A 12,334-nucleotide genomic window follows, 5' to 3' on the forward strand; every position below is an offset into this window, starting at 1 on the left:
GCCCTGGTGCTCTCTGTCTCTCATTCTATTCTTTCTTTTTCTATGCTTGTCCTAGGGGTGAGATGAGCTGACAAGTCAGAACTGAGGAGGATTGTTACAGAGCCCCATGAGGAACACTGGATGCTGTGCTGTCTTCTCTCTCCTGGATGCTATACTGCCCTAACTGTCCTGCTGTGTCTTTTACCACCTCTGAACCCCCTTACCCCAAACAGGGTTTCCCCTGATCATAGATTGGGCTGCATCATAACCTGGTACGGCAACTCTACCACCGCAGACAGAAAGGAGTTTCAGAGGGTGATACGTGCAGCCGAACGCACAATTGGATCCACACTGCCTGCCCTCCAGGACACCTACAACACCAGGAAGGCCCAGAAGATCATCAGGGACCCCCCACCCGAGCCACGGCCTGTTCAACCCGTTTCCATTACTCAGCGCGGGCAGCACTGGAGCACTACGGCAAAAACTGGAAAACTGGCAAATAATTTATAACCCCAGACCTTCAAGGCACAGATCTGTGGAAGGGTACAAAAAAATGTCTGCATTATTGAAGGTCCCCAAGAACACAGTGGCCTTCATCATTCTTAAATGGAAGAAGTTTGGAACCACCAAGACTCTTCCTAGAGCTGGCCGCCCGGCCAAACTGAGCAATTGAGGGAGAAGGGCCTTGGTCAGGGAGGTGACCAAGAACCCAATGGTCACTCTGACAGAGATCCAGAGTTTCTCTGTTGAGATGGGGGGCAAGGACTGGGAGACTAGTCAGAATCGAGGGAAGGATGAACGGAACAAAGCACAGAGAGATCCTTGTTGAAAACCTGCTCCAGAGCACTCAGGACATCAGACAGGGGCGATGGTTCACCTTCCAACAGGACAATGGCCCTAAACAACAGCCAAGACAATGCAGGAATGGCTTCGGGACAAGTCTCTGAATGTCCTTTAGTGGCCCAGCCAGAACCCAGATTGAACCTAACCGAACATCTCTGGAGAGACCTGAAAATAGCTGTGCAGCAACGCTTCCCATCCAACCTGACAGAGCTTGAAAGGATCTGCAGAGAGGAATGGGAGAAACTCCTCAAATACAGGTGTTCCAAGCTTGTAGCATCATACACAAGAAGACCCGAAGCTGTAATCACTGTCAAAGGTTCTTCAACAAAGTACTGAGTAAATGGTCTGAATACATTTTAAATATAATTATTGTAATTTATTTTTTTAAATTTGCAAACATTTCTGAAAACCTGTTTTGCTTAGTCATTATGGGGTATTGTGTGTAGATTGATGAGGGGGAAAATGATTTAATCACTTATAGAATAAGGCTGCAACGTAACAAAATGTAGAAAGATTCAAGGGGTCTGAACACTTTCCGAATGTACTTCAGATATACAGTACCAGTCAAAATTTGGACACACCAACTCATTTAAGGGTTTTTCTTTATTTTTTCACTGTTTTCTACAATGTAGAATAATGAAATAACCCATGTGGAATCATGTTGAAACCAAAAGTGTTAAACAAATCTAAATATATTTTAGATTTTAGATTCTTCAAAGTAACCACCCTTTGCGTTGCTGGCAGCTTTGTACACACTTGGCATTCTCTCTACCAGCTTCATGAGGAATGCTTTTCTAACATTCTTGAAGGAGTTCCCACACATGCTGAGCACTTGTTGGCTGCTTTTCCTTCACTCTGCGGTCCAACTCATCCCAAACCATCTCAATTGGGTTGAGGTCGGGTGATTGTGGAGGCCATGTCATCTGATGCAGCACTCCATCACTCTCCTTCTTGGTCAAATAGCCCTTACACAGCCTGGAAGTGTATTGGGTCATTGTTCTGTTGAAAAACTAATTATAGTCCCACTAAGCACAAACCAGATGGGATGGCGTAATGCTGCAGAATGTTGTGGTAGCCATGCTGGTTAAGTGTGCCTTGAATTCTAAATAAATCACTGACAGTATCACCAGCAAAGCACCCCCACACCATCACACCTCTTCCTCCATGCTTCACGGCGGGAACCACACACGTGGAGATCATCAGTTCACCTACTCTGCATCTCTCACAAAGACATGGTGGTTGGAACCAACAATCTCAAATTTGGACTCATCAGACCAAAGGACAGATTTCCAACAGTCTAATGTCCATTGCTCGTGTTTCTTGGCCCAAGCAAGTCTCTTCTTATTATTGGTGTCCTTTAGTAGTGGTTTATTTGTAGCAATTCGACCATGAAGGCCTGATTCACACAGTGTCCTCTGGACAGTTGATGTTGAGATGTGTCTGTTACTTGAACTATGTGAAGCATTTATTTGGTGCAGTTAACTCTAATAAATGTATCCTTTCCAGCATAGGTAACTCTGGGTCTTCCTTTCCTGATGAGAGCCAGTTTCATTATAGTTCTTGAAATGCTCCTCATTAATTAACCTCCATGTCTTAAAGTAATGATGGACTGTCGTTTCTCTTTGCTTATTTGAACTATTCTTGCCATAATATGGACTTGGTCTTTTACCAAATATGGCTATCTTCTGTATACCACCCCTACAATGTCACAATACAACTGATTGGCTCAAACGTATTAAGAAGGAAATACATTCCACAAATTAACTTTTAACAAGGCACACCTGTTAATTGAAATGCATTCCAGGTGACTACCTCATGAAGTTGGTTGAGAGAAGTTGGTTGAGAGAAGGCCAAGAGAAGGCCAAGATTATTCTACAATGTAGAAAATAGTAAAAATAAAGAAAAACCCTGGAATGAGTAGGTGACTCCAAAATGTTTACTGGTACTGTATATACAATATATTTAACCCCAATATTTCTCGCTTCAAATGAAGAGGTCAAAACAATAATCTAAGAGGCTACATGACCAATTACATCAAATATGGAACCTACAACTTGCCTGTACAGTGTCAAACATTTCCCTGTAAATGTACAGATTTATACTCTCAGCAGAGTTGTCAGGCAAATACTGAAATTTTAAATGCTTTACAGTATACAATATACAATACAGAAGTATACTGTAAATGAGCCTACTGTAATCATTACAGCAACACAGCTAATATTTAATTACAGTAATTTACTCTGTTGCCAGTATAATGCTGTACATTTACAGCATATTACTGTAATCTGTTTTACGGTACAATACTCTTACTAATATTTTTACGGTAATTGTAATGAATGAATGGATGGATTGTTGAATGAATTAATTAAATTGAATGAGGAGAGGCGGCTTTGAATCTTACAGTATTGTAGTGTAATTGCATGGGATTGGTGCAAGCAGGTTGGCTGCTATGTCATGTGTTTTCATATTACAGGGTATCAAATGTATATGAATAATTGGTCTTCAAAATCACTTGCATTTAACAAAGACTTCCAAATATTCAGTGACTACAGGGAAAAACAGACCAAGGACATAACAAATACTTCGAGGCTTGCTGCCACTCCAATCTGTCCCCTCTACATATTTAATTGTTGTGGCACTACTACCACATATATGTTAATTTGGTACACCACTCTCACTCACGGGTGCAACGCCTCAAAATGTGTTCATGAGCCAGAATCAACCATACCCACTAGTAGTAAAAATGTTTTAAACGATCCACAAATATGGTAGGGTAATATATTCTTTGTGGTGGAATTATAATACCATTTTAAATACAGACCTTCTTTACAGTAACGTACTGTTAAACCAATGTTTCATTGGAATTGACGGTATCATTTACCAGTTACGCCTAAATTCACCCAGATTGCATTGCGTTTCATGACTTTTTGCTGTAAATAATGAACATGGTACATTGCTGTTAGTTTTATTGTATAATATTGTAAAAACAACAATGCTTGTATCCAAAGAAACGTTTCATTACCACACTGATTCAAAACTCAGTATATTGAGTGACTGTGTGTGTGAGATGGGTGTTGGGGGAGAGAGAGACAAAGACAGAGAGGGAGATGGATTTAAAAATGGGATTGGGCACAACCTTAGATATATGATCAGGGGCAAATCTATTCGGAGTAAGAGGGTTCAGAGTCTGAGCTTTATGCATGCAACCCAGAGCATGAGGTTGGCACCTGAAACTGAAAATAGTAATCTACAGTTGGCATGAACCATTATTTATAAGAAATATGTTTTACAGGACACTTCCAATTACAATTAATAAGTATATTTTTCAGCATTTTACCCATAATGCAGTGCAACCTACAGCATGTATTATGTAAAACACATTAAACAACCATGTGTTTATTTTCTGTTGAAATTATAGAAACGACTAACAGTGTATAAACATGGGATAATGATGCACTGCCATGAAACAGGTGATTGTCTATGGGAAAAAAATTTGTACAACGCATCGTAGGACTAATTTTGTTTACAATAAAGGCCTACCTCTGGGGGGGACCCGTTGGAATCGCCAAGTTCTTCAGCAAAGTCTGTTGGAGTTTTTCTCGGAGTCTGGTCCGCAGGCAGCGTGTTGTCACTGTAAGATGTGACGAACTTGAAGTCACTTGTGCGCGAACCTGTCGTTAGGTATGCGTCATAATTGTAAGTGCTGCGGAGAGTTCCCACTCCATCCCCCTCTGCGTAGTTGGGAGGGAGATAGGCGCTGGGAATGGCGACCGCTCCATCAAACAACAGTCTGGGCTTTCTCCTGCGGCAAAACCTCACGGCCAGGATGACAATAATGAAGGTGAGGAAAAAGGTGGAGACAGACACCAGCCCGATGATCAGATAAGAGGTGAGTTTGGAATTGCTCTCATCATACGATATATCTTTCAGTTCGGGCACTTCAGCCATGTTATCAGAAATCACTAAATACATGGTACAGGTGGCAGAGAGAGAGGGCTGTCCGTTATCTTTCACTGACACAATAAAGTTATGTTTCATGCTGTCAGATTCAGAAATGTCCCGCTGTGTCCTGATCTCTCCGCTGTGGAGACCAATAGTGAAAAGTCCCGGATCAGTGGATTTGACTATATGATAGGACAGCCAGGCGTTCTGGCCAGAGTCCGCGTCCACCGCAATCACCTTGGAAACCAGAGAGCCCCCGTGTGCAACTTTGGGGACCAGTTCGGTCATGAAGGAGTTCCCCTCCGGGGCGGGATATAGTATTTGAGGAAAGTTGTCATTCACATCCGTTATGAACACACTGACCGTGACGTTGCTGCTGAGCGGAGGAGAACCGTTGTCTCTGGCCACCACGTGGACTTTAAAACTCTTGAACTGCTCATAATCAAACGACCTCACAGCGTAGATCACCCCCGTGTCTCCGTTAACGGATAAAAACGAGGACACCGGAACACCGTTCACCTCACCAGGTAAGAGAGAATAAATCACTGTTCCGTTCTGTCTCCAGTCTGGGTCCCGTGCATTAACGGAACACACGGAGTTACCGGGTTTGTTATTTTCAGTCACGTGGGCTTTATAGGACTGTTCCTCAAACACAGGTGGGTTGTCGTTGACGTCAGCTACAGATAACTGAACACTTTTAGAGGAGGACAGAGGTGGAGAGCCCTCGTCGGTGGCAGTGATTGTAATGTTGTAATCAGACACCAGTTCTCGGTCCAGTTCGCCCGTGGTCACCAGAGAATAGTAGTTTTTGATGGATGGCACCAGCTTAAAGGGAACGTTTTGCTGAATGGAGCAGCGGACCTGTCGGTTATTCTCAGAGTCTCTATCCTGCACGTTAATGATGCCCACCTCTGTACCAGGTGACGCGTTCTCAGGTATGGGGTTAGTCAGAGATTGTATATAAATCGAAGGATTGTTGTCATTAACATCTGTGATGTCTATTATGACTTTGACATATGATGCTAACCCTAAACCATCCTTTGCTTTGATGCGCAGTTCAAAATAGGACATTTGTTCAAAATCAATTGTGCCGATCACTCTAATTTCTCCAGTCTTACGGTCGATAAAAAATAATTTGTCATCTTCCTCTGACACGTGAGCGAAGTCATAGGTAACTTCCCCATTCACTCCGTCATCTGCATCTGCAGCACTAACTGTAACCACTACAGTATCTAAAGGAGAGTTTTCAGGCAGACTGGCTTTATAGACGGCCTGGCTAAACACTGGTGCGTTATCGTTAGCATCCAGTACAGTGACATGTATGAGTACAGTACCTGATTTCTGCGGAGAGCCTCCGTCTACAGCTGTAAGCAATACTTTGATTTCATTGCTTTGTTCACGATCAAGCTCTTTCTCTAGAACAAGCTCAACAGTATGACTATCAACGGTCAATAGGAAATGGTCATTTTTTTGTAAAGTGTACCTTTGCACTGCATTCTGTCCTAAATCTGCATCGTGTGCCTGATCAAGTAAAAAACGAGCGCCTTTATCTGCTGATTCCCTCATTTCAATTTTAATCACTTCGTCCTTAAATTGCGGAGAATTATCATTTATATCTTGAACATGAAGACTAATACGTTGCACCTCCAAAGGACTCTCCAATACAAGTTCCTGTTTTAAAACACACGAAGCCTTCTTGCCACAAAGCCCCTCTCTGTCAATTCTCTCCGCAACAATCAGATCTCCAGTACTCAGATTAATGTCACAGTAACGTTTACGGTTCCCATCGGGATCAACACGGGCCTTACGAGCGGAAAGTCTGCTCGCCACAAGACCGAGATCTTTGGCTATATTTCCAATAACAGATCCGCGTTTCATCTCCTCCGGAAAAGAATAGCTCACGTCTCCATAGGCGGAGTGCAGCGGTAGAAGAAAGAAAGCAACGCTGCAGACCAGGCCTGTCACCGAGATTCCTTTGTGACCCATCCTGGGATTAAAAACGTCAAAACACAATATAGCCTTGATAATACAATGTAAACAACTAGTATTCCACAAAAATATTCAGCTTGATGAAAATAATATCCTCAAAATGTTCAAGCAATCTGAACCGTCTCCAGTCTTTTCCGCAGCTTAATGGCACCCGAACACCCGAGTCTTGTTAGAACACCAGTGGGTGGAGAACTGGATCTATCCAAACACAGCTGGTGAACAGCGACACAGTCAGTACTCTTCAGAAATTACACATGTCAACATACATTCTTCTATATCTGTATTTCAGGTCAAGTCGTAATAGGAAGCTACATTTGTAGCCGGCATGATTGAATAATGTGCAGCCTACTAATATAGGTCTACATCTTTCAAACCATAAATAAATGTAATTCCTTGTTGCAAAATAACCTAATAGAAATACACAGAAAACAACATTAAAAAGCCTAAAACATAAACCATAGCATTGAAATCATGCTCACAGCATTGAGTTAAGTTTGGTCTAGCCGGAAGGAACACATTAGAAAAGATTATGACACATCGGGGAGAAAGTGTATGGGCTACCTACATAGCAAATTACATGTTATGTTGCTATTTTAGTCGACACTATCTTCAGAATGCACAAACACAAAAACAGAGAGTAGCCTATGGGAAAGAAGGAAGGTGAGGACAGTCAAGTAGCGATGACTCGGAGTAAACCCCGCTGGCCTTATGTTGGATTTTCTGCATGTTCAGCACCATGGACAGCAACACTGAGGCTCAAGCCGCAAATCAGATACTGTCACACCACTTCTCCACAGACAGTACTTTTTATTTTCTAACCTTTTTACAAATAAGCCTATTCCAACAGAGCAAAACTCCTATATCAACCCATTTTCAGTGAATTCAAAACGCTGCACTGTGTATGTGAACAATACAACCAATCAATTAATCAAAAAATAACAGAATCACAAATCCCATCACAACTGAAAATATCCATCAGGAACTATACATCAGCGCCTTAGTAGTTCTCACTTCAGCTGAGGGGATCTAAATGAGGATCTAAAATGATTAATTACAAGTCAGACCTGGATCACTAACACATTACTTCAAACCTGGATCACTAACACATTACGTCAAACCTGGATCACTAACACATTACGTCAAACCTGGATCACTAACACATCAGGTCAAACCTGGATCACTAACACATTACATCAAACCTGGATCACTAACACATTACGTCAAACCTGGATCACTAACACATTACGTCAAACCTGGATCACTAACACACTACGTCAAACCTGGATCACTAACACATTACGTCAAACCTGGATCACTAACACACTACGTCAAACCTGGATCACTAACACATTACGTCAAACCTGGATCACTAATACACTACGTCAAACCTGGATCACTAACACATCAGGTCAAACCTGGATCACTAACACATCAGGTCAAACCTGGATCACTAACACATCAGGTCAAACCTGGATCACTAACACATCAGGTCAAACCTGGATCACTAACACATTACCTATAGACAAGTTGTGATATTGAAATACTGCTGTAAAAAACAAATCATCGGGAAAAAAATGTATTTTACATAGCATCATTACTCTAATTTTAGATGTATTTTACATAGCATAATTACTCTAATTTTAGCTCGAAATGTTTTAAAACGTGTCTTAACTGAAAATGTGTAACACACAACAAGATACAATTTTTTATGTACGAAGAAGGCCTACCTCTGGAGGGGACCCATCGGAGTTGTCAAATTCTTCAGCAAAGTCTGTTGGAGTTTTTCCCAGAGTCTGATCCGCGGGCAGTGTGTTGTCACTGTAAGATGTGACGAACTTGAAGTCACTTGTGCGCGAACCTGTCGTCAGGTATGCATCAAAATTGTAGGTGCTGCGGAGAGTTCCCACTCCATCCCCCTCTGCATAGTTGGGAGGGAGATAGGCACTGGGGATGGCGACCGCTCCATCAAACAACAATCTGGGCTTTCTCCTGCGGGAAAACCTCACGGCCAGGATGACAATAATGAAGGTGAAGAAAAAGGTGGAGACGGACACCAGTGCGATGATCAGATAAGAGGTGAGTTTGGAATTGTTCTCATCATAAGATATATCTTTCAGTTCTGGCACTTCAGCCAAGTTATCAGAAATCACTAAATACATGGTACAGGTGGCAGAGAGAGAGGGCTGTCCGTTATCTTTCACTGACACAATGAGGTTCTGTTTCATGCTGTCAGATTCAGAAATGTCCCGTTGTGTCCTGATCTCTCCGCTGTGGAGACCTATAGTGAAAAGTCCCGGATCAGTGGATTTGACTATATGATAAGAAAGCCAGGCGTTCTGGCCAGAGTCCGGGTCCACCACTATCACCTTGGAAACCAGAGAGCCCCCGTGCACTGCTTTGGGGACCAGCTCTGTCATGACTGTGCTCCCCTCCGGGGCGGGGTATAGTATCTGAGGGGAGTTGTCATTCACATCTGTTATGAACACACTGACCGTGACGTTGCTGCTGAGTGGAGGAGAACCGTTGTCTCTGGCCACCACGTGGACTTTAAAACTCCTGAACTGCTCATAATCAAACGACCTCACAGCGTGGATCACCCCCGTTTCTCCATTAACGGATAAAAACGAGGACACGGGGACACCGTTCACCTCACCAGGTAAGAGAGAATAAATCACTGTACCGTTCTGTCTCCAGTCTGGGTCCCGTGCAGTAACGGAACACACGGAGTTACCGGGTTTGTTATTTTCAGTCACGTGGGCTTTATAGGACTGTTCCTCAAACACAGGTGGGTTGTCGTTGACGTCAGCTACAGATAACTGAACACTTTTAGAGGAGGACAGAGGTGGAGAGCCCTCGTCGGTGGCAGTGATTGTAATGTTGTAATCAGACACTAGTTCACGGTCCAGTTCATCCGTGGTCACCAGAGAATAGTAGTTTTTGATGGATGGCACCAGCTTAAAGGGAAGGTTTTGCTGAATGGAGCAGCGAACCTGTCGGTTATTCTCAGAGTCTCTATCCTGCACGTTAATGATGCCCACCTCTGTACCAGGTGACGCGTTCTCAGCTATGGGGTTAGTTAGAGATTGTAGATAAATCACAGGGGCGTTGTCATTAACATCAGTGATTTCTATTATCAATGTAGAGTAGGATGCTAACCCTAAACCGTCCTTTGCACTGATCTGCATTTCATATGAAGACTCCTTTTCATAATCTACTGGACCAACAACTATAATTTTTCCATTCATATGATCTAGATTAAATACTTTGCTATTTTCATCTGAAACATCATCGAATTCATAAGTAACTTCACCATTCAATCCCTCATCTGCATCCGTAGCACTCACTGTAACCACTACAGTATCTAAAGGAGAGTTTTCAGGCAGACTGGCTTTATAGACGGCCTGGCTAAACACTGGGGCGTTATCGTTAGCATCCAGTACAGTGACGTGTATGACTACAGTACCTGATCTCTGCGGAGAGCCTCCGTCCATCGCTGTAAGTAATAACTTGATTTCATGGTGCCCCTCGCGGTCTAGCTCTTTGTCTAACACTAACTCGCTGTATTTGCGTCCACCACTTTTGGCTTTGACATTCAAAATAAAATGTTCATTTCTTTGTAGTGTATAGCTCTGAACAGTATTCTGTCCTATATCAGCGTCATGGGCCTCATCTAGAGAAAAACGAACGCCTTTGTCTGCTGATTCACTAATTTCCATTTTGATAATATCCTTTTTAAACTGTGGGGAATTATCATTTATATCTTGGACATGAAGACTAATACGGTGAAGCTCCAACGGATCTTCAAGCACAAGTTCCTGTTTTAATACGCACGAAGCCTTCTTGCCACAAATCCCCTCTCTGTCAATCCTTTCAGCTATAGTCAAATCTCCCGTATTCAGATTAATGTCACAATACCGTTCGTGGTTCCCTTCGGTAACAATTCGGGCCTTACGAGCGGACAGTCTGCTCGTCTCCAGCCCGAGATCATTGGCTATATTTCCAATAACAGATCCGCGTTTCATCTCCTCCGGAAAAGAATAGCTCACGTCTCCATTGGCGGAGTGCAGCGGTAGAAGAAAGAAAGCAAAGCCGCAGACCAGACCTTTCACCGAGATTCCTTTGTGCCCCATCCTGGAATTAAAACGCCAAAACACAATATAGCCTTGATAATAAAATGTAAACAAATAGTATTCCACACAAAGGTTCAGCTTGATGAAAATAATATCCTCAAAATGTTCAAGCAATCGAACCGCGTCCAATATTTTCTGCAGAATGACACCCGAGCACCCGAGTCTTGTTACAACAGCAGTGGGTGGAGAACTGGATCTATCCAAACACAGCTGGTGAACAGCGACACTTTGCGTATTCAACAGAATGTACATTATTTGCTTACAGATTTCTTAATGTTTCACCGAGAAGTGGTTAGAAATACCCCTCAGTAAGTTTAATTTGTTAATTTACTATTAGAAAACGAAAGATAAACACGGAAAACTAAAGGATATTAAACAATACAAACATAAATTATTAAAATCACCCCCCCTCTTTTTTCATCATTTAAGATCAGGTATACTATGAATATAAAATACAACACATGTGCAAGAGAGACAACAAAGCAATATATCCGTTGCTGGTCCTCAGCCAGAGCAAACTCATAACTGCTATAGAAAAAAACAGAGCAAGGGAAGGAATAAGAATATGAAGGTCAAACAGCGATCAATATTAAAGCCTACTGGTTCAAATAGGATTTTAGACATTTCAGCACCATGGACAGTGACAGTGCGAGGACTCTCGTTGCTCTTCAGACGCTCTCACGACGCTTCTCCCATCACTCTGTTACTAATAAATACAAATGCCCAACTGGCTGGAATCATTTACTTATATAAATCAGGGCATTCAAATCACACAGGGGAGTTAAAATAGCCCTTTTTCACATGTCAAGAACAAAGTGTTTGTGTTTTTAACTAGTAGAAACGTCAACATGTGACGATATTTGTAATTATGTATATATTATAGGCAGCCAACTTAGTGTTATTAGTTGCATATTTATTTGTATTTGTTGTAGGCCCATTAGTAGGAGTATTACAACTTTTTTATGCTCAGAATTTACCTTTTATCATCATTATTATTATTTCATTTATTTATTATTATTTCATTGTTATTATTATTATTATTTGACAGTAGTTGAAATATTATTCTTGTTAATAAGTACTGTTTGTTTTTTGGGGGGTTGTTTTTTCATTTTGGACATTCTTTAAACCAAGAAGGTGCATCTCAAGAGATTTCATCCTGTAAAATGTTTAATAAATAAATATCTCTCCAAACACAGCATTTCTCTTTTCTTGCCTCTTTCCAAACAGGCTTTCACTCCTCCAGTGCCAAAACATAATTGCATCTCATTGTTACTGTGTCCCTAATCACAAAACTGTGAAGGCCAGGCTATCGTGAAAAATCCCCAGATTCTATCAATCACAAAAAGAACTTCCCACATTACAACTCAAGCAAACCACACATAATAGACCATGGGATTTCTCAAGTAAAAACAGAGGGGATTGAAATAGTATTTTGAAACATTTCAAATATC

At 41.9% G+C, this 12,334-nt stretch overlaps 1 protein-coding gene across 1 annotated transcript; it reads right to left on the reverse strand.

Annotated features, from left to right (window-relative positions):
* Positions 1 to 287: 287 nt before the first annotated feature.
* On the reverse strand, positions 288 to 10,883 carry LOC139390871 (protocadherin beta-16-like). The gene is made up of 3 exons (XM_071138266.1): positions 8,481 to 10,883; positions 4,363 to 5,694; positions 288 to 350 (listed from the first exon to the last, which is right to left on the reverse strand). The coding sequence occupies exons 1-3, from the start codon at positions 10,881 to 10,883 to the stop codon at positions 288 to 290; spliced, it is 3,798 nt and encodes a 1,265-aa protein (XP_070994367.1).
* Between the last annotated feature and the right edge of the window lie 1,451 nt (positions 10,884 to 12,334).

This window comes from Oncorhynchus clarkii, chromosome 31 (genome assembly GCF_045791955.1).
Source record: "Oncorhynchus clarkii lewisi isolate Uvic-CL-2024 chromosome 31, UVic_Ocla_1.0, whole genome shotgun sequence".
Classification (NCBI taxonomy): domain Eukaryota; kingdom Metazoa; phylum Chordata; class Actinopteri; order Salmoniformes; family Salmonidae; genus Oncorhynchus; species Oncorhynchus clarkii.